Source organism: Mustela lutreola, chromosome 5 (genome assembly GCF_030435805.1).
Source record: "Mustela lutreola isolate mMusLut2 chromosome 5, mMusLut2.pri, whole genome shotgun sequence".
In the NCBI taxonomy this organism is placed as follows: domain Eukaryota; kingdom Metazoa; phylum Chordata; class Mammalia; order Carnivora; family Mustelidae; genus Mustela; species Mustela lutreola.
Genome location: NC_081294.1, coordinates 38,624,435 through 38,648,266, shown reverse-complemented (window position 1 = coordinate 38,648,266; position 23,832 = coordinate 38,624,435). Strand labels below are relative to the sequence as shown.

At 36.0% G+C, this 23,832-nt stretch overlaps 1 protein-coding gene across 2 annotated transcripts in view; it reads right to left on the bottom strand.

Moving 5' to 3' along the window:
- The window catches only part of ITGA1 (integrin subunit alpha 1), a 176,813-nt gene that overhangs the window by 21,734 nt on the left and 131,247 nt on the right, over positions 1-23,832 (bottom strand). For both annotated transcript variants that reach the window (XM_059173952.1, XM_059173951.1), the window contains 10 exons: positions 23,425-23,568; positions 21,692-21,949; positions 19,361-19,491; positions 16,053-16,219; positions 14,535-14,671; positions 12,430-12,540; positions 10,246-10,455; positions 8,401-8,481; positions 3,196-3,272; positions 481-570 (listed from right to left, as the gene is read on the bottom strand). In XM_059173952.1, coding sequence (XP_059029935.1) covers positions 481-570; positions 3,196-3,272; positions 8,401-8,481; positions 10,246-10,455; positions 12,430-12,540; positions 14,535-14,671; positions 16,053-16,219; positions 19,361-19,491; positions 21,692-21,949; positions 23,425-23,568 — 1,406 coding nt within the window. The remainder of the gene's footprint in view (positions 1-480; positions 571-3,195; positions 3,273-8,400; positions 8,482-10,245; positions 10,456-12,429; positions 12,541-14,534; positions 14,672-16,052; positions 16,220-19,360; positions 19,492-21,691; positions 21,950-23,424; positions 23,569-23,832) is intronic.

The following is a 23,832-nucleotide window of genomic DNA, read 5'->3' as shown; positions in this document are numbered from 1 at the left end:
ACAATTTATGAATTATGCAAGAAGTAAACAGCCCTCATCAATAAGAAAGATTTAATCTAGTGTGTCCAGAATGGCCAGGCTGATCAGATCCCTCACAACGAGAAATTAGGGCTAAGAAATATGCTGGTGACCTCCAAGAACACTAGCATTTGTAAATTACGTCTTCTAGGTCTTCAGAGTTTAGACTGGACTGGTAATGAGTTTAGAGTGGACTGCTAATGCCATCCAGGATCATTAGCACCTCACATATAAGATTATTTAGCATGCTGGGACTTTAGAGGACATGAAAATTTTCCAGAGGGCTTGTTTAACACAGATTTCTGGGCCCCAGAGTACTGAATCAGATTCAGTAGATTGGGGGTGGGGCCAAGAATTTGCCTAAGTTCCCAGGTGTTCCTGATGCCCTTGGCCAAGGACCACACTTTGAGAACCACTGGGTTTGTAGAAAAGCATCAACGTAAAAATGCAGTTTCCTCCTACCTGTAAAACTGAAGTCCAACTTCATATTTTACCGGGATAGAAATGTTTACTTCATTATCAGAAAGGGCTTCAGGAGGTTCTTCGCTGTCACTAGGAAATACATAGCATGTTCAGACGAATCATGAAACTACGGACTATTTAGAGACATTTCTGAGCATTTGAAAGGCAAGCTTATCTTGGCAACTAAACAAAAGCATAAGAGTAGAATTCTTGTTTTTGCGTTTTTGTTTTGTTGTTGTTCAGTCAGGGTGGGGAGGGAGGTCAAAAATGGGTATTATTAAATTTCCCAAGTTGATTCTGAATTGTAGCTAGGGTTGAAAACCAGAATGATTTCTCAAACTTCTATGAAGATTATGGATAAGTAACTCTGGCTCAGTCATTAAATACACAGATTACTAGGCTTTGCTCCTTGAAATACAGATTTAGTAGGTAGGTTTGAGGTGGGACCTAGGAATTTGTGTTTTTAACAAAGATCACAAAGTGATTCTTTTTATTTTTTAGATTTTTTATAAACATATATTTTTATCCCCAGGGGTACAGGTCTGTGAATCGCCAGGTTTACACACTCCACAGCACTCACCAAAGCACATACCCTCCCCAATGTCCATAACCCCACCCCCCTTCTGCCCACCCCCCTCCCCCCAGCAACCCTCAGTTTGTTTTGTGAGATTAAGAGTCACTTATGGTTTGTCTCCCTCCCAATCCCATCTTGTTTCATTTATTCTTCTCACAAAGTGATTCTTATTTATTCCTCACCGATGAGGACCTCACAAAGAGACATGACTAGGTTTACATGGTGGAAAGTCAATATAAAATCTTTCATCTTCTTGTTTTAATAGTCCTTCCATGCTTATTATTTGATGCTTATGTTATTTGTTCAAGATTTATTCCCTTAAGTTGTCATTTCAATTATACATTAGGTAAAGGCATGCATATTTACACATGCATATGCATATCTCATACTCCCATGCATTTAAAAAAAAGCACAGTGAGGGGTATAACAGTTACCAACACTGGCTCTGGGGCCAGCATGCATGGTATTGTTATTTAATTTCTCTTTGCCTTGGTTTCTTCATCTATAAAATGGGGATTTATCATAAGTGATAAATAAATGATGATTATAGTACATGTAAAGTGCTCAACATTGTGCCTAGATGTAGGAAATAAAAAATACTAGCTTTCATTATTTTTATCACACATACCCTCTCCACCAAGTGACCAAGCTCCTAGCATTTGGTCTCGCAGAATGGACAATGAGGACCTCTCAATGGCTTTGCCATACCTAAGTGTGCTAAGTGGCTTGGTGTGAGCTAGAGTAGAGCAAAAGCAGAACCCTACTTTGGGTTATAGATATTTGTGGGACAGGGCTTTTGCTATGACTGGTCCCATCTTCTCCTACCTGTTCCCTACTGTGGCCAAATTAGTCTTCCTAAGAACCAGCTAGCTCTGTATATAAACTTCACCCCTCAAGAACTTTTCTGGCTCCTTATGGTTTGCTTAGTTAAGTAAACATGCCCTATTCTTACATTCAATACTCACCATAACATGGTGGGATGCACACTCCCTGTTTATCTTCTGTTACTTCTTTTTGTATTCTCTATATTTGAGCTAAAATGGATTACCTGATATTCCCTCAGTAGGTCTAGTGGTTCACTATTGAGTTTTTGCTCAAGCTGTATACTTTTCCTAAAATGCTCTACTTAATTCCATTTACTAACCTATGCATTGCTCCCCAACCTTTAAGGTCCTTCTCCTTGATAAAGGTTTCTTGGGGTCTCATTGTCAAGTGGATATAACTTAACCTCTATTATGTCTCTGATACACAGTTTTTATTTCTCTAATGAATTTTCCTTGTTGTACCCTATATTATAATAATTTATATATTAGTCTTTGCCTCCTATTTAATGTTTACTCCATGAAGTTTAAATCCTTATTAATTTTTATATTCCCTATAGTGACAAATTCAATATCTTGTCTGTAGTAGATGTCAAATAAATATTTCTTGAGCTGGATTAAATTGAGCATACAGAATTCATTTACTCATTAATTTATTTTCTCATTTATTCATTCATTCTATATTTACTCAGCAATTATTGGATGTGAGGCACCATGCTAGATACCGGGGAATAAAGCAACAAAAGATAGAATTTTATTTCAAGGAGTTTTTGGTCCCGTGGGTGATTATACTTAGAAGAAAGCTAAGACACTATTTTAGTTTCCTTATTAGCCTTTTGTTATTTGTTACTTGTTATATGGGTATTGGGAGATATCTTTCAGAAGATCTGACTGATTTGGATAAAATGTATTAAACTACAAAAGGGCATCATAAAACTTTAAATCCATTTAATGATCCAGTTGAACTTGATGGGCTGCCAGTACAAGTTAAAATAGCAATCCTGTAAAAATTTTTAAATAAATTTAAATGCAATTTGATAGATATAAGTAATATGTGATTACAACGTGTTTTACAGCTCATAGAATCAATGGTTTAATATTGGTAGGTGCATTAATTTTGGCATTAATTCTAAATTTCTTATTTAAGTTAATCATATGGATGTTTTTGTGAAGTAAGGGGGTTCACACCTTTTACTTTTACTGGTCTCTCATAAAAGCTGTAAGAAGTTCTAGTGAGTCTATAAAGCAAAATATTCTAAATAATGAAATTACATACTTATACATTTACATACATACACTCATGCACACATATCAACCAACCTTGTTGCACTTAAGTGAATGATCACATTTTCCATGAGATAAGATGTGTTAAACTGAAATAATACTTTAAAAGTAACCTATGAAATAAAAATATTTTTAGTCTAGTAACAGATAAAGTAGTAAAATATTTACATCGATCAAAATATTTAATTACATTAATGATATTTCCTAGACTGAAACTGCAAAGTTATTTAAGAAATATTACCTAAGAAAATAAAACCTAATCACATCTCAAAAACAGAACAAGATATACATATACTTTTGGATGTAAGTATGAAATATGCTTTGTATATTAATATGAATTTAAACACTTTATTCAAATCACATTAATAAAAAAAATATATATATATATATCAACTATTACCATGAAGGTACATTCTATGTATTACATTACCATTTTCTACCAGATCACAACCATAAGCAATGTAATTATGAAATAGTCATAGTTAAACTTTAATATGTAAACTTCTACCATCTATATATGTTCATTATAAAATAGGGGAAAACTATGTGGGTCCATTAATTTGAATAGTACAAAAAGTTTTGGGCTTTTAAGGAATAAAAACAAAATGAAAAAATAAAAGACTTATTTATAATAAACTATAATAATAACAATAATGTAGTAAGTTTTGCTTACAAATTGGATAGTTAAAATAATACCTAAGAAAAACTAACACCTAATACCTAAGAAAAACTAACACCTAATACCTAAGAAAAACTAATACCTAAAAAATAATACCTAAGGAAAACATTTTTGTTATACCAACATTCTGGTACAGGTTAACTTATTTTTAAAAACGATGCCTGAGCATAGAAACTATATAATTAGGACTCTTCATAAACACTGACAGGCCAGAAACTGGATTACTTATTTGAAGACACAGGTTCTCAGTAAAGTTCTAGTCCAAGACCCCTCATGATAATCTTCATTAAGCTATTTTCTATTCTGAAAACTAATCTTGGTTTGCGCTAACTAGAGTGTTTTGGAATTTGGCCAGCCAAAAAGATGGCTCAAAGTGCATAATTAATAGAGACTTTTAAAATTTTACTTTTGTGATTAAGTGCCAGACAGGGCAGAGTTTGGTATTGAAAGCTCTCTTAATCAATTTAGGCCCATTCACAGGATTAGAATTCATGTGTCATGAGATTTGCATGGTTGTACTGTATTATGTGTGGAGTTTTCTTTTGTATTTTCTTTCCACATATATTTTGGGTTACACTAAAAAAAAAAATCTTTTCTTAAGAATCTGCAGATCTGCAGTATGCTTCTTGCATTGAAATAATAATCATAATTCTAATAGGAGATTACTGGGTGGGTTTGAACTATAATACTTCACAAAGGGTCCAATTGCCAAATTGCCTCTCAGTGAGCTCCTTTTTTCCTGCCTTCATTAGACCCCTGACTGGCCTGAACATTTAAGTCTTGGCATTTCTGATGAGTCTTCAGACTTTGGGAAGATACTAGGAGAGAAGTAGGGTTGAAGAAGGTGCCTATTCTCTATTGACATGATCCTGAAATGTTTAAACCATAAATTTAGATCTTGAAGTCAAAGTATATCCTAAGTGTAAAGCCCATGCAAAAATCCCTTGCAAATTATTTTCCCATCTCTATATTGATGGCATGAGATGCTTTGATTTAAGCTTTTGCTCTAAGCAGCAAGGAATTGTTAAAGAAAGAAAAAGTGATTGAAAAGTAATTAAGATTGCAATTAATATCTCTAAATGCTGAAATGTAATACAGGCTCTATTATTATTCTTAAAGAAATGGAGATAGTTCCATGGTTAATTATAGTGGTCAGAGGAAGAAGTAGAAATGAGTTGAAATTCACTATTTCTATGTCAAAATAGAGGAATCATGGGTATATTTTTTCAAATAGGATATATGTTTTATAGATTTTTAGGGAAGAAACGTAATTTCACAATAAATTTCATTTGAGATAGTCAAGAAATGGGCTCGATAATGAGGTTCCTAAATTAAAGTGGTACACCTAGTTATTTTCATAGCTAAAATGGTTTATTGAATTCAGTGATAATTACTGTCATTAGTAGTTTTTTCAGTCCTTAGTAGCTATGCCGTATGTGTGAAGGGAAAAGACCTTTCTGAATTTTCATTTGCAAAAAGAGGAGCTAAAAGACTTCATTATAGATATGACTCTGTCATTTCCAGATGTCTAACTCAGTGTTTGTCATCTTTTTAGGATATGTGATAAAGGTGACAATGATCTATTTTGAAGTTTTATATTAAAAAATGTTATAATGTGAAGAAGTTGAAATTGGGATGGTATTTCTATCTTTTTTTTTAAAGACTAAGTCAAGTAAGTAAAATATCTTCTTATCTCATCACTTTGATTCAATATTTCCCTCATTAACTCAATATGAATGGAGGAGCAAATATACTGAAAAGTAACCTTCAATGAAAATATATGCAAATATGTTGTTTATCATTCAAGACGATAACTATTCTGTTTTTCATGGAAACAAATATTGTTTTCAAAAAGACATGAAAGCACTCTCTCACTTCTGTTCAACTACTACTGTAGGTTTTAGCCAGGGTATGTAGGCAAGAAAAAGAAATAAAAGGTACTGGCTTGGGAAGGATGCCTCTATTTGCAGATGACATGATCTTATATATAGAATATCCTAAGGAATCCTCTAAAGAACTATTAGAACTAATAATTTCAGCAAGGTTTCAAGACAAAAGATCAATATTAAAAAATCATTTGTATTTCTATACATGAGGAATAAACAATCTGAAAATAAATTTAAGAAAAGAATTTCATCTAAAATAGCATTAAAGGGGGTGCCTAGGTGGCTCAGTGGTTTAAGCATCTGCCTCTTGATTTCAGCTCAGATTATGATCTCAGGGCCATGAGATCAAGCACCATGCTGGGCTCTGTGCTGAGTGTGGAGTCTGTCTAAGATTCTCTCCCTCCCATCTGCCCATCTCTACCACTTTCTCTCTCTTTAAAAAAAAGAAAAAAGAAAGAAACAAAAATAAAATAGCATTAAAAAAGAATAAATGCTTAGGAATACATTTAACAAAGGATGTGTAAAACTTGTATTCTGAAGAATATAAAACATTTTTGAAAGTAATTAAAATAGAAGATCTAAATAAATAGGAAGACATCCCATAGTCACAGACCAAAGACTTAATATCTTGAAGATGGTAATACTCCCCAAACTAATCTGCAGATTCAGTGTACTCCCTATCAAACTTCCAGCTGGCCTTTTTCGCAGAAAATGACGAGCTGACCCTAAAGTGAAGATGAAAATACAAGGGACCTGGAAGAGCTAAACAACTTTGAAAAGGGAAACATAGCTGAAAGACTTACATTTTCAGATTGCAAAGATTGCAAAAGAGTTCAGTAATTAAAACAGTGTACTGACATAAAGACAGACATCTAGATCAATGGAATACAATTAAGAATCAAGAAATAAACCCATATGTTTATGGTCAAGTCACTTTCAATAAAAGAGCCACAACAATTCAATGGAAGAATGAATGACATTTTCAACCGATGGTGTGGGGCAACTGGATATCCACATGCAAAGAATGAAGTTGGACCCTCTCCTTCTTACACAATATACAAAAGTTCATCAAAATGAGTAGAGACCCAAATGTAACAGCTAAAACTATACAGCTCTTGGAAGGAAACATAGGAGTAGATCTTTGTGATCTTGGGTTAGCAAAGCATGAGGGACAAAAGGATAAATAGATTAGTTAGACTTCATCAAAGTAAACATCTTTGTGTTTCAAAGGGCATCATCAAGAAAGTGAAAAGACAAGGGCGTCTGGGTGGCCAGTTGGTTAAGCATCTGCCTTCGGCTCAGGTCATGATCCCAGGGTCTCAGGATAGAGCCCCACATTGGGCTCTTTGCTCAGAAGGGAGCTTGCTTCTCTCCCCACCTCTGCCTGCTGCTCCCCCTGCTTGTGCTCTCTCTCTGTGTCAAATAAATAAATAAAATCTTTGAAAAAAAGAAAGTGAAAAGACAATGGGAGAAAATATTTACAAATCATTTATCTGATAAGTGACTTGAAAGCAGAATATATGAAGAACTCTCACAACTCAATAATAATAAAAAAAAGACATTCCAATTAAAAAATAGTAAAGGATCTGAATAGACATTTCTCCAAAGAAGATATACACATGGTCAGTAAGCACATGAAAGGATGTTCAACATCATTAGCTATTAAGGAAACACAAATCAAAATCACAGGCAGTAACAATGTGAAGAAAGACATATATTGATGGTAGGAATGGAAGATGGGGCAGTCACTTTGGAAAACAGTTTTTCAGTTTCCTAAAATGTTGCACATAGTTATCACCTAACCAAGGAATTCCACCCTCAGAGAATGGACAACATCCCCATATTAAAACCTGTACACAGATACTCGGATATTCATAGTATTACGCATAGTAGCCAAAAAGCAAAAACAACACAAATGATAGATGAATAAATAAAATACATTACATCCACAAAATGGAATTGTATTTGGAAATAAAAAGGAACTGCTGATACATGGATGGACCTTGAAAACATTATGGTAAATGAAAAAAGTCAGCTATAAAAGATCACAGATTGTATGATTCCATTTATATGATATGTCTGGAATAGGTAGACCCATAAAGAAAGAAAGTAGATTAGTGGTTGCCTGAGGTTGGGGGAGGGACTGGAGGAGAAAAAAGAGAAGTAACTGGTAATGTGTACAGAGTTTCTTTTGGGGATACAAAAATGTTCTAAGATTGATTGTGGTGATGGCTGCAGAATTCACCATTTGGTGAATATACAAAAGCTCACTTAACTGTACAGTTTAAATAAGTGAATTTTATGGTATGTGAATTATATATCAATGAGGATATTATTTAAAAGAGAGAGAGAAATGAAAAAAAGAGTTTCTATACTAAAGAGTTTCTATTCTAAAGTTCTAAAAGATTCTAAAAAATTGAAAGATTTGTTTTGTCTACAGGCCAGAAAAGCCCACTACTATTGGATAAAATATCAAGTATAATTTTAAATTTTGTCTTAGCGCTTGAGTTTGACTCATGCACTAATTGGTTCTTGATTCCAATGTCTCAAAATCTTGAACTCAACCTTCTTCATCTGCATCATCCTAGAATACCATTAGAGGGATTTATACATTTAACTTTGAGCACGGTATTTTTCATATCCGGTTGCCATATGTATGTTTTATAATCTGCTTACCTCTTCTCCTCTTCTCAGGAAAGGATAGCCAACCTTACATGTGAGATTATGATTGGATTCACAACTGTCTTTTTGGATAGCCTTGGAAGAAAAAGTAAGCAGAATTAGAACAGACACACAGGTGAAATGCTTGGGCTTGGTTTTTCCAGATTTTTTCCCAGCTGTGCCTTGGACTCTGCCTTACTAAGATTTGTCTCTCAGTTTAGTTGGGAAAGTCACAGCATTATGGGATCACCTGTCTCACCAACCATGGGAAATCTGAAAACATTACTTGAGGGAGACTGTAAGGCTGTAAGGCAAAGCACATCACATATCTTGTCTAGGTGTCCCACTGCACAATGGACGTATTAACAGCATGCGCCACATAGGATGGATGAAATAATCCACACATATCAGACTGCCACGTGGAAGCCCACAGTGAGTGGCTGGCTGTCGTGAGAAGAGTTTCACTCAGTGGTAAGAGCACAGGTTCGGACCTGAGACCACCAGGAGTTCAATTCTGACTCCATCACTATTAGCTTTCTCCTTGTCAAGGAGAAAGGCTCACTTCTCTGAGCCTGATTTTCTGTTAAGTGAGGTCAGTCATACTCAATTTTATCTAACTGTAAATGCCACTGAATAGTAGGAGACTTGCCAGTATTTTGTGTACGAATAAGAGGAGGGGAAATGCTGCCAGGTAAGTAAATATATCAACTGTAAAATGCGGTTACAGTAAAGTTAAAATGTAACCGAAAGGGTTTATCTTAGAATCTCTGTAGTACAAAAATACCTAACTACTTAATGAGAATTGAGTAAATGGAATGCTTAGAACAGTGCCTGGAACATAATATGACTCAGGAAAAGGCTGTCATTATTATTACTGTTTTTATTGTTAATAGAAGTAGGGGAGACACGTTGTTTATTTTTATAGTCCTCCCTCTCTTCCAAAGCCATGAAGTTAGTTGAAGAGGATACTGGCAATGATTTTTAATATAGTCCACATTCCAGAGAAAAATTCAGTGGTAACATTTTTCTAGCATCACTTTGCACAGTTGGATTTACAATTAACATTCTTTACTGAATCTAAAATATGAGGTAGTAATGGAGGTCATTTTTTAAGCCTCTGTTAGTCATCATGTCCTTAAGTGGTATCCTAATAAATAGAGAGTAATATCAGTGAAAGTCTGAATTTACAGAAACTGGACAATAGAGTTCTAATATTGTATTAATCATACATATTACTAATTCATATACATATAGACAGAATTGTAAATAAGGGGAATTCATTCAGAGATCAGAATTAAAAGCAAAATTCAAATGTGAAAGTACTAATTATTGCTGATATAGCATCTTATGCAGCTGTCTGTTATTGCCAAGATGAAAAAGAATTGTTATGACAATGACATGTTATATAATATCTCTCTTTCCAATGTAAGGATTTTACATAGAAAATGAGAAGTGGTACCTTTATTTTTCTTCATGTAAATATTTTTTTGTTCCATACGTACATTCCTTTCTCTGTACCTCTGTTCAACTGTCTTGACTCTGTTATGTGTATATTTTTCTTTGGGTTTGTCTCAATTTCAGCTATGTAATGCCTCTATAAAATGTATGATTTTGATACATCAGTGATCCTATCCTCATACTGAACCTAAGAAAAGTCATAGATCTCTAAATACATTCATCAAAAAAAAAAAACAACTTTAAAAAAAAGTTTCATACTTTCACCATTAGTGAGTACTAATAATTTGTCCAAAATGCTCTCTATTCTTCTAAACCCAATAAAAACAATTAGTTCAGTAGCAGGAAAAGTCGGCTCAATAAATGATTATTACAAGAATAAACAAATATAAACTAAAACTTTACCTCAATTCCTGAAAAAATTAGATTTGGAGAATAGTGCATTATGGTTCTGGTGTTATAGGCACTGTCCTTTTTATTTTTGACTGTGAGACTAACATTGAACTTATCATTATGAGACCTGACAATAAGCAGGTCCTTTTCTGCAGTGGATACTTTCAGGGCGAGGTCGGAGATACATTTATCCTTGTTTCCACAGTCTTTGGCGAAAGGAATCTGAAAATGGTCACAGGAAAGTGTTTTTCAACATTTAGTTAAGCATGATTGAAAATTACTTATTAACCTGCTTGGTGAAGTGACACATTGCCAAACTAAGTTAAGCAACTTATAAAGAGAACAGACTCCGCTGCAGAAGTCATGAGGAATTTTAAGTTTATTCCTATAATTTATAGGGAAAAAGAATAAACTTCTGAATATAAATTCTTTCAGTCCCTTAGAGACCGCACAGTTTTCACACATGTTTTTTGCTGGCTTTAGTCTGCCAGAGTAGAATAGTTTCAAAAAAATCAAGTCAAGGGGCACCAGGGTGGCTCAGTGGGTTAGAGCCTCTGCCTTCGGCTCGGGTCATGATCTTGGGGTCCTGGGATTGAGCTCTGCGTCAGGCTCTCTCCTTGGCAGGGAGCCTGCTTCCCCCTCTCTCTCTGCCTACTTGTGATCTCTCTTTCTGTCAAATAAATAAATAAATAAATAAATAAAATCTTTAAAAAAATCAAGTCAAGTACTCTAAGATCTAAATCTATGAGAGAACACTTCAACACTCAACTCCCGTTATGAGATTTTCTATTGAAAAGAATAAAAACCTTAGAAATGCAATAGGGCTCAGAGGTAACAAATGGTCAAACCACGTAGCTAGAGTTTCCTTGACTGGTCTTCCCATTAAGCCCCACCCTCTTGTCTAAACCTTCACTAAGAGCCCTCCATTCTACCTCTCTTCTAAGCATCTCCCAACTCTCATTGCCACCATCACCTCTAGCCTAGCCATCCTTATTTTTCCCCGAACGAATGCAACCGATGCCTAAGTGGTCTCCCGCACCCACTCTTGCTCCAACCACGGTTCCTCCAATCACTCTCCACGCTGCAGGTGGAGTAATCCTTAAAAAGATATAAATCCAGTGCTATCACTGAAACAATTAAAACTACCAACAGCATCCCATTGCTTCAAGATAATCTGTGCAGTAGCATGAAGCCCAGAACAACCTGGTTCCTTCCTATGCCTCCCTCCCTATCCCACGTCACCTTCCCACCTCGCTCTTCAGCTTCAGCCACATTAGAGAGTTTAGTGCAGTTCCTTTATGCCTCAGACCTTTTACACACGTTTCTGTGCATAAAACACTGCTCCCTCCACTCCTATGAAGAGGATGGAAAATCCTCCTAGGCTTCAGGTCTCCACTTAAGTGTCACAACTTCTGTCTGCTGAGGCGGAAGTTCCCATCAAACAATTAAATTCTCCTCCAGACCACGTGCTTTAATCCAATAAGACCTGTTTCCTAGGTTAGACTGTAAACTCTGAAGCTTGGTACATATAAGACACCCAATCATTATTCTTGAAAGGAAGAAAGTGAAAGTGAAAGATATGGGTGTAGAGAAAACGAATTCCCCACCCCGAATATTTCCTCCACTGGTGCCACCCCATCTTCTACTTGCTCGCTCACTCTTTCTCAGGGGCAAGACAATGGACTCTGTGGATTTGGAAGCAGGAGCGGGGGGAGTACAGCTCTTCCCACCTCTTCTGCTCTTGTGCCCATGGGAGCCATACATTCTTGCTCTCTATTTCCATTCTGCAAGTTTTATGAGGTGGGCCCCCTTGAAAGAGGCCTGAGATTGAGGAGCACTGCTGATGAATGCACTTGGTTATCTGTGGTCTATGCCTTGTTCAGCAGGAGGACATCCAATATGCCTAAGCCATACCCGAACCCGGTGTTTATTAGTAATAAAGGGAATTCCTGTAGGCTAATCCATGTCCTTCTTTCAATTGGTCCTAAATTTAGGGGAGATAAAAATAGGTGCTATTTGTAAGTTCCTCCAACAATAGGAAGCCGAAGAGTTGAGAAAAGTCTAGAAGAGTCTCATTCCTTTTTTTAAAAAAATGAGTTAGGGTTGTATGTGTGTGTCTATGTGTTTTAGGGGTTTTTTTCCCCCCAATATGTTCACATGCAGGCATTCTGAATTTAAAACAAAAATCCGACTTACATATTCATGTACTGAATTTGGTAGGGAATCATCAAGAACAGGCCCATTTTCTGGATCAGTGAGATTAAAATCCAAAGTTATCCTTACAGAGTCCCGAAAGTCATGCTTGTCCTACAGATCGAAACAGAACATATTTTATCATTGGTATCATATTTGCTGCATGTTCTGACCTTGTTATGTGATTCCTTCTTCTGCCCCTGTAGGTCAGGGTTACTGGAACATTTTTGTGCACCTGATCTGACACGACGCCATCAGGTTTTTGCTTCATTGGAGAGAAGCTGCCTTCTACCATGATAAGGGACACTGCTGAATGCAAAGGCTTCAGGATGACCAGTTGAGTCACCCGGCTTCTCAGCAGTCCTGCTGTAGTAATAGGATGTGCCATCCTTCGCCATGGCAGCATATAGCACCCGGGCTCCTTGCATAGGAATATCTTTTCTCTTGAGATCTTGAGCTAAAAACTGCCATGTAATACTTCCAACTTCAAATGAGCAAAGTTGCTTTAAATTGAGTTGGATTTCATTAGTATAATATATGCCTCGAGTTGCAAGAATTTTATAATGTCAAATGATATGTAAGTAATATGAATGCAATCAATGTTGTTTTATAATATCATGAGTAACAGCCATCATTTATGGCGTGTCTGGGATTATGAGCTTTACACACATTATTGAGAAGTATTTCAACAGAGCTCCGAGATGAATAACTATTATAGTCATTATTTTACAAATGAAAACCCGGGCCTCTAAGAGACTAAACAACTTGGTCAAAATCACTTGGAATGTGGGGAAGCTTTAAGACAAATTCCATCCTGGCTGACTGACTCCAGAACAAATGTCTGTGTATCTATTAAAATCTAAAAGAATTTTAGAAATTTTGAAACTAGATCATTCCTTTTCCTACCAAGTGCCTACACATAGCTAGATTCTTCATTTTAGACAAATATACACTAAGTGATTTCTAGCAGGTTGAAGGCAGGGGCACGTCTGGTTTCACACCCTTTCAAATTTTATACCAGTTCTAATTCCTAAATGCTCAGTTCTGATGAAATAAATAGGAGGATAACTCCAGTTTTTTTTCTTTCTGATTATAGATTGATCTTAGTGTTGACAGATAGGTTAATTTTGATATATACTATCGGGAAAATTGACTTGAAAATCACTGAAGAAAAATACAGTACACTAATAGGTATGTTTCCTATCACTTTCCTCCCCTGACTATACATATGAATACACCAAGAATATAGAAATAAATCAGATGTGGGGGGAAATCGGCCTGTTTTCCTGTAAAGTTCCAGGATCATGTATAAATCTCAAGTCTGTCTCAGTCACTAAAATCAGTATTTTGTCATTACATCCACTCTTCCCTCTTTTTTTTTTTTAAGTATCATGTGCATTATAAGAAAGTGTTAAAAAACTCCTGCCCTTATTGGGAACATTCTCTCTCTCTATATAATGACTCAATAAAATGTATTTAAATGGTTCAAACTGGCTTCCTAGCCATCTTTGGGGATTAATAATTTGCTTCCCAAGCTTCCCTTATTAGTGTAATGGAAAGAAACTTAGGTAGCACAAAGTCTATGGATGATAGAAAATAGCAGATTTTTTTTCTCTTCGATTTAAAGTCAAAGAGTGAAACATATAGTTCAGTGGACAAGAAAGGACCCCCAAAAGAATATGGCCCAACAGTTTCTCCTCAGGGCATGTAAGCACTTATATCAAATGTGATACACATTTGACAGATGAGGCCCACAAAAGTTAAATGATGTTTTCAATTTGAAAGAATAAGTGAATGAATGCAAAAAATGAATGAATGAATGAATGAATGAATGCAGGTTTCTTATCAACTAGTCCCATGTGCCTTCTACTATTCCATAATATACGGATAACTGATAACACACGCAGGGAAGATGAAAGATGGTTTTATGAAATGCATCTGGAAATTAGAAGATCAGGCCTGTGATTTTCTGATAAAGTGACCAAATAAATGAAGTTTACTTCATCATGTGCACTTTGAAATAAAAATCATAAGATTGGCTTGAAACAAGACATTTATGCTTTATTCTTGATTTGGAATAAAGCAGTTATAACATATGATTTACTTGCCAACATGTAGAAGGAGAGCTTAGTGCATTCTGTTTCTTCAACTGTGATGTTTCTTTGAATCTTTCTTTCTTGAGTTCCAGAGAAAAAACTTCGTGATATTTGTCTTAGTGAATCTAGTGTGACGCGGTACTGCATATCTGGAAACAAAATGACAGAAATATTTGCCTGGGGTGATTTTCATATGGTTCAGTTCATTAAATTAGCTTTATAGCAAAATCTCTTGAGCAAACAGTCAACAGAAAGTTTCTATTACTCAGCTTGTCTACACTACTGTAGTACAATGGTAGTTCCAGTGATGACGATAACCTTCAGAACTACTTTCTGTGAGTGTGTGTGCATGTGTACATATGCATACCCACATACTCATACAACATGTACACCAACAAAGAAACTAAATTTCTGATTATGCATGTGTTTATTGGGTTTTCACTTAATTTTTTTTTTAGTTTAGCAATGTTGAAGCCCTGTTTAGAGTATTGATTTTATTTCAATAGACGGAAAAATATGCACTAATGAATTCTTATCTGTTTTATGAAAAAGTCACTTCAGACTCTTCAAAGCATGTAATAAAAGAAGCTTACCAAATACGTTTCATAAAATAGGAGTACCAAAATAAAAAACAAGTTAAACCTATACTTTCTAAAAAGGCAATCATTCTACTTATTTGACCGCTGATTTTATAAAAATAAATGAGACTGAAATAGTGCTGTATGTAGAAATGTAAATCATATTTTATGTTTCTATACCTAAAACTAGTCAGAGGGCTATTGGCGAGCATAATTATACACATGAAGAGCAAACTAGGAAAAACAGACCTTAAGGATTAATGATTTTTCATATTCTATTTACATTTGGTTTATAGAGTAAATTACTATTTTGCAGCCAATGACCTCCACCGTTTTGACTCCAACATATTTCAGTATCATTATAAAAACACGCCAGGAAGTGTACGTGTAGGGTGGAGGACATTCCTAGACTGCGCCTGAGAACACACACACACACACAACGTGTCTGATGCTCAAAATCCAGGATCACGTTCTGAGTGGAGCAAAGAGATCTCAGAGAGTGGGCTGGCAAAGCATTCGCGCCCTTTGCAATAGCAGTCCTAGTAAAGAGAGGGCAGGAGAAGGAAGACAGGGTTTGTGAAGACCCACAGGAAGGACAACTGGGCTCCTGGAGTGCCCAACGTCCAAACTCTACTTCTGAGCTGGTATTATTCTTATTGTTTTTAGCGCATCGTAGTTTGTGGTAAATGGGAGAGCCAGAGGGGAACCATGGACTGTGGAGACCATTGCATATAAGCATATAGTTTCTGCTCCAGATTTTATTGGGTTCTGTAACATATTCTCTCTTCAGTAGATTTTTTTTTTTTTCAAGATTCAACATGTTCACAGAGCAAATCTGATATGCAGATCCCTATCATCAGGGAAAAATACAATATCTTACTGGAAGTCCTCAGGTGGGAGCAAATGTATTGTTCTCTTGCCCCAAAGTACTTGGTACACATAAGACACTTACCAGCTACAAAAATTGTGTCTTCTTTGGACTTTAATTTCACATCGAAACACACAGTAGCATTTATGCATACTGTTTCCTTTCCTTCCACACGGCAGTTTTTCTTTTGGATATTCACTTTATTGGGTTCAAAATTCATGGTCACTTTAACTACAGCCACATCTCGGGACCTACAAACAGAAACAATGACAATTACTCCCCAATCTTCATATTTCATCAACGCCATCATTATGGGAGTGCAGTGCGAATGCACTGATGGGGATTCTTTTTTGTGTATAGTTGGGCTCGCAGGATTCACGTTCTTTGGTGATTTTTAAAAAAGATTTATTGTTTTAATTATTTTTAACAATTTTATTTATTTATTTGAGAGAGCGAGGGAGAGTGAGAGAAAACATGTGCATGAGCAGAGCGCAGTGTTTTCTCTCCCCAGGGAGGCCTACATACCTTCTTCCCTTCCTCTAGTAAGATGGCATTTAAGTCCGAATTCTGAGCCACCTCAAAGAATTACTCATTTTTCTCTGGCTATCTCCCATGTATACATGGGGTGTGCATGTTAATAAACTTGTTTGTTTTTCTCTTGTTAATCTGTCTTTTGTTATGGGTTGTCAGCCAAGAGCTCAAAAGGCTAGAAGGAAAATTATTTTTCATTCCTTACAGTTCATAAGCCAAAAATCTGTTTTGCCTGTGATGGAAGGAAGATGGAACCACGTGCTCAGGTGCAACCTCAGAATCAAAACGGTATTTTGGGAATCTTTGAGTTTGTTCCCAATCTGGAAAGAGTCCCAAGGCCTGTGGACAACTCTTGTGCACTGTAATACCTGTACAGGCAAGTACAGGTACTAGGGATACGTATCTCGTGAATACATAAGTCTTTGATTTGCTTTTGCATTAATTAAAAAATTCTAATTATTTTTATTTTAAACATTTTAGCCATAGAAGACAGGGAAACATAAAAAAAGGAAACAAGAAAAACAGAAATCATTTGTAATTCTACCACTCAGCAATAATCACCATTAATATTTGATGTGCTTCTTTTTCTCTGCAGAATGTATCTCTATATGTATAGATGTGTGTGTGTGTGCACACGCGTGTGTATAGAGAGATACACACATCCATATACATCCATACATACTTTTAAAGCATCATAATATAATGAACAGATTTCCAATATCTGTATTTTTCTGGGAACATTAGTTTTAATGGCAAGATACTATTCCAACATATGCATGTGTTGTAATCTATTTATTTGGTCCTTCATTAATTTATTTAAAAAAATATAGTTCCTACCACAGTGCTGTGATGACTCTAAAGATTATATATCTTCGATGTAGATTAAATCTTTAAAAATTTTTAGGAAGAAAATTCCTTGTTAAAAAGTATGAATATTCTAAGGCTCTTTAACACTTATTGGCAAATAAGTGAAAAGAATAGAAATACCTTCTAATGCATTTTAACCAGTTTGCTCTTTCACCAGCAATGAACTAGCGTATCTACTTCCCTGCTCATAGTTTGGATCCTTCAGGAATGAGGCTGCCTTGACCACTTTCAACACCGCACATTCCTCTGCCCCAACAAAGTCTTTAAAGGGGTTATGGTGCAATTTATTCCACAAAATGGGGCTCTCCATATCTGCTCCTGAAAGTCTTCATTTGGGGTGGGCTTCTGTTTATTGCCTGCCACCTATATCCACTCTCAATCCCTCCTTTGGCATTGTAAATCTTGGTCTTCGTGTCCCTGTCTATTGGTCTGGTCCCTTCTGCTGGGTAATGACAGGGTACAACTCTGTCATTTTGGCCCATCAGTGATAAAGCACTGGCTGGGGATAAAAGAGGATAAGTCTTCAGAGCTTTTTAAAAATCTTTGAAACAAAACTGGAGAGTAAAAATTGCCCTTATAATGTATGTGTGTGTGTGTGTGTGTGTGTGTGTGTGTATAGTGTATATATATATATATTTTTAAAAGATTTTTAAAATGTATTTGACAGACAGAGATCACAAGTAGGCAGAGAGGCAGGCAGAGAGAGGGGGGGAGGCAGACTCCCTGCTGAGCAGAGAGCCTGATGTGGGCCTCGATCCCAGGACCCTGGGATCATGACCTGAGCTGAAGGCAGAGGCTTAACCCACTGAGCCACCCAGGCTCATAATGTATATATTTTAAATAGGAGAGTGACTACACTAAATATTTTTTGAGTTAAGGTTATCATAATACATTAAGCCAGGATTAACAGTTTAAACTGTATCCTTTGTTGCTGACACTGGTGACTTCTGGTTTGGAGCCCTGCTTCTGGGTGAGCCCTCCCCAAAGTCATAGCTACTTGCTGCCCAGCACTCTCCTTTCTTAGGCACCACATTACAGTTTTCTTTTCCCCCTACTGTACAGTTAAGACATTTTTAACATAATGGTTATTATCTGTGTATAGTTTAGTGTACCATTTTTATTTGACCATAAGTTTTTAAACATTATCTCTATTTTTAGTTAGAATTTTTTTTTTCAAATTTTAAAGTTGAACTAGAGTATATAATATTATATTAGTTTCAGGTTTGTAACATAGTGATTCAATAATTATATTCATTATGCTATGTTCACCACAATAAGTGCAGTTACCATCTATGAATGGTATGGTAAAAATATTATATATATATAAAATATATATTGCACATGTTATATATATACACATTTATAATAAAAACACAGACAATGATGCACAATTATCTAATTATACATATTAGGTAAATGAGTGAAGAGTCAATTACCCTAAAAAGTTTGTGAACTACTCTGGGTTGCCTGGGTGGCTCAGTGGGTTAAAGCCTCTGCCTTTGGCTCAGGTCATGATCCCAGGGTCTTGGGTCCTGGGATCAAGCCCTGCATGGGAATCTCTGCTCAGTGGGGAGCCTGTTTCTCTCTCTCTGTGTGTGCCTTTCTGCCTACTTGTGATCTCTGTCAAATAAATAAATAAAATCTTTTAAAAAGTTTGTGAACTGCTCAAAGTTAGGCATGTTTTCTTGTTTATTTAATTCTCTATGAAGCCCTCTTCTTTCCTCTTCTTTCCTAAAACAGAATATCTACCTTAGCGCCAAGCATATAATAAATACCCCAAATTAAGAGGTGGTTCTACTTATTCCTTTCATATGGTTTCTCCATTTTAAGATCTGATGACTCCTTCAGCTTCTTTAACTACATAACTTTTATCTAAATAATGGGGTACAAAAGAAAACAGGTATTTGGTATGACAGGAAATCCAATCATATTCTGAGCTATGAAGCTATTTGTGAAGTATTACCTGATGAATTGGCTGTTATTAAAATACATACCAGAAGAGGGCAGCACCACCAAGGCCTCCAATAGTCACATCAGTCAGACCATCTCCATTTAAATCCATTTCTCCATGGATAGACTGGCCAAAAAATTTTAGTGTCTTGCCGTCTCCACCTGATGGAATACGCTGTGAAAGTCCCAACAGAGAGTTTTTATGCCAGAAGTGTCTCTTCAAAAACAGTTTCAAATAAATCTGAGAACTTGGATTGGGCAACAAAAAACAAAAATTAAAGATCTTTTGGAAACCCGCCTAAGAAGCCCCTCATGTGGTGACAAGCTGAATTACTCAGTTGTTACCAAAGGTTATTCTTTTTATAGTGCAGACAAAATAATCCAGGGTTACTGACACCAGAGAGAGGGGAAAAAAATTTTATAACGTCATCTTGTCTAATGCTCAAGGAAAACATTGTGAGTCATTGGCTCTCCTTTCTAGTTCCCACTCAGTTCCATAGCGCAGAGATATTTAAAGATACTGGAACCTTGAAAACACATCACACATGCAAGAGAGGGAGCAGAAGTTTGTCACAGGGGTCATTTTGGGGTTTACTGAATTTGGGGGGGTAGCTATAAATAGCACATGCCATCAAAAACATTTCCCAGTATATGATCTTCTTTGCTAAAAGTCAAGGGCGCTATAAGCTTAATAGGTACAAATGAATATGGAGTTCTTGATGTCTGATTTGTCACATACCCGTACAGAATGTGTTTAATATTCGTACTTCCTGACTTAGCTTTGGTTCAAACTGATAATACTTTAATAGAACCTGATGGCAAGGAGACAGGACTGACAGACCCTCCCTAAACTTGAGGTCTTCTTGAAAACCATAAGTTAAGAAGCCAAATAAGGCAAACCAAATGGACACATTTTTCATGCTGAAAGGTTTGCGGCTCATTGGGAAGTATTTCCTTATTTTCAGCAAACGAACCAGAAACATCTGCCTCATTGGTCTTGGAGGAGCTCATTCAGTTTGATTCTGGATTATCGCATACACAAACAGCACCTCTGGTTACTATGGAAACAAGCGAGCACATCCTCACCTATCCTTGGGAAAGCATTTTGCCAATAATTAAGCAAACTCAGCTGTAATATTCTTTTTTGTTGTTATTTAAAGCTGCACTTCGAGTAACCACCATTTTACAAAATAAATTTTTTACGACAATCTATCCTCTTATTAATGATTTAAACATCTTCTTTTTTTCTACTGCAAACACCATTTCAGTAAGTTTTCAGGATTAATAGTGAAGGAATAAAGTGGCCGAACACAAGAAAGAAATGCCTCCCTGCAGTTCCTCCTTCCGTCATGTTCCCATGGTTAACCTTGCCTGTTTTCAGTTAAGTAATGAAGACTTTTGAATTTTTTGAGAACAGATAATTTACTAAGTGGATGAAAGTTTGTTACTGAAATATGCCCTTTAGTTTATTGTCTCACTAATGTCATTATGACTTTCTGAAAAATAAAGTACAACTTCACTTGAATGGATTTTGAGAATTCTGTTGACGATAGTACAAAAAGAACAACTATAAAAAAGAAATAATTGATGTTCTGATTTTCTTTTCATGTTATATAAGTAGTTCAATGCCTAATTACTTATGGTTACTTAAAAACAGACAATTACATTAGAAGAATTCCTTTAAACTCTCCTACTTTTATAGTGCATTAAATGCTTCTGCAAATTGGTATTTTTCTTATGCAGGAAAAAATTGCATTTATGGATTAGAACCATTAACTGATAATAAATTTAAAACCAGAACAACAAAAATCCCCTGCAAGTTAAGCTTATTCAGATTTTTTCCCAAGAGGGATTATTTGTGAGGAAATTATAAACCTTCAGGAATCCAAATTCAGTTCATAAAAACATACCAATTTAATTCATAAACATAAATGTTGTGCAATTTTGTTAAAACACAGATATTGAATATAAAAACAATAACCTCATCTTCTTTATTCGCTAAATCATATCATTATTATTCTCTTATTTAGAAAGTGGTATCCTCTTTTTAGGATCGGGCACACTGCAACTGTTAAATCATATCGTTAACAAGTGTTCATTTTTTTGGTTCGTGTTTGACTATTCTGAGAGTTCAGATCATGGAGATGCGGCAAATAACAACAGAAAAAAAAGACCACAAAAACCAAAACGAGATAAAAGGATAAAATACATAATAATGCTCCTGTAAAGGAACCTTAAAAGAGAATTAAATCTAGTTTCCCAATAAAGTCAGAAGAAAAAATAATCAAATAACTCATGAAGCAAGACAAGAAGCAAGCCTAGCATTGAACGCACTTATCGTTTAAGGGTGGGAATGTGTAGGTTTAACTTCTTACTTGTGCGTACTCCTTCCTGATAGTTTTGCCACTCCCATGATAAATGTACACAGCTCCTCCATGATCATCTTCCAGGGGTGCTCCTATCACAATGTCATCAAACCCATCAAGATTGAGGTCTCTCACTGCAACGATCGCTGTTCCGAAACGAGCCCCGCATGGCTCATTTTTGTTTTCTTTTGTGCATGAATTGTGCTTCAGAGATGAGCAGCAAGTCTGCTTAATGGGCTCCAGGCTCATTTGATATTCAAACCTTGTCTGGAAGAAACATAAACAGGATACTTATGGATTTCTATCATTACTACAGCACAGTGAAATTTTTAAGTACGTGCTAAATCACCACTGTTAAAAACCATTTGTACATCAACAGGAAAGTTTGTAAAATTTCTTAAAAAGAGTGCTTATCTAAGAGTCAAGTTAAATATTTTAAAGAACAGACTGTAGAAGTGGGGAAGAAGGCATATTGAGGATTATAATGGATTCTCTTTTTAATGGAACTGGGTGAGTAGAGGACTCCCAGAATGTTTTTAAAGCCAAAGAACTGAATGTTTAAAATCCTTAGTTCAGATCTTTATTCTTCCTTCATCCCAAATCTACTTCTTTGAAAAGTCTCTATATAGTCTCCTTAATAGGGCAAAAAGGAAATTACTCTATCCAAAAACCAAATTTTTCTCAAAGCTATCGAGAGCAAAAACAAACAAACAAACAAACAAAAAAAAACCCACAAAGAAACCCCCAAAAGCCCAACAAACTCAGTAAAGACAGGGCTAGTAATGATGGACAGGAACACAGGTTATAGGAAAAAAGGAAAAAAAGAGCATAGGACCAAAAAAATTGATTAGAGGAAGCAAACAACATGATAGGATGAAAGATATATAATTTATGAATTAAAAAATTAGTTGGAGAGACTCTAAGAATTTAAAAAACTAAATAGATGAATATTGACTTTGCTATAGACAACGAAACAAAACAAAAAATGCTTCTAATGAAGAAATCAAGAATTATTTCACCTAACATGTGATGTCCAAAGTCAGGAGCGGCAAACAAAATCTCACTCCAGCCCACTGAAGTATTCCAAAGACTATAGAAGTTTGCTGAAACTGGTGTCACAGTCTTAAAACACACAACTCCATAGTCTCCTTACCTCCCCTACTTTAACTGTTTTGACAGCTCATGCAGTTTTTTTTTATTTTTAATTTTTTATTAACATATAATATATTATTTGCTCCATGGGTACAGGTCTGTGAATCGTCAGGCTTACACTCTTCACAGCACTAACCATAGCACATACCCTCCCCAATGTCCATAACCCCACCACCCTCTCCCTACCCAACTCCCTCCAGCAACCCTCAGTTTGTGAGATTAAGAGTCTCTCATGTACCTAATGCAGTCTTAACTGTTAATGTTCCCAACAGCTCCAGGCCAGAGCGATAAATGGCTGCCCTGTGAGTTTATTTAGCAGTTTAATGAAACTTATCTTTATTTTATATTTTCTGCTAAAAAAGAATAGCTCACATCTCCAAGCGGAAAATACCTAACGGTTTAAACTACCTTACTAGAATTCTAAAATGTTTATTAAAAAACTGAGGAGTTGGTGCGGGTAAAGGAGCCCTGAAAAATTCTTGGCTCCTTTTTCCAAAGTGAGCACAAAATTGGAACTGCGTTACTTATTTGAAATGGGAAGAAAGGGAGAGCTATTCCTGAAATCCGACAACACTCAGAGCTACCATTACCTGATTCAAAGCGTACACGTACACTTTCCCTTGTTCCTCTTTCTCTGTTCCCATGTACATGGGAGCTCCAACCAGAAGAATGTCCGTATTAGAATCTTTATCAATGTCAACCGTCGTTAACACACTGCCGAAGTAGGAACCAATCTAGGGTACAAAACAAAACAAAATAGTCTGATGAACATTGGAAATTCTCAAGATAGCTAAAAGCCTGCACTTCTTTTACTTATCCTAATCTAGGAGAGTATTTGAGATTCAGACAGACATAGAAATAAAAATAAAATATAGAAATGGACTCTACCTGAGAGCTCTTTATTAGCTCTTGTGGCGGGGAGTGGGGGGGGCGGTAGGGGGTGGGGGGTGGGGGAGGGGCTAGTAAACAGGCAGACCCACCCTTGAGGGTAAACAGCT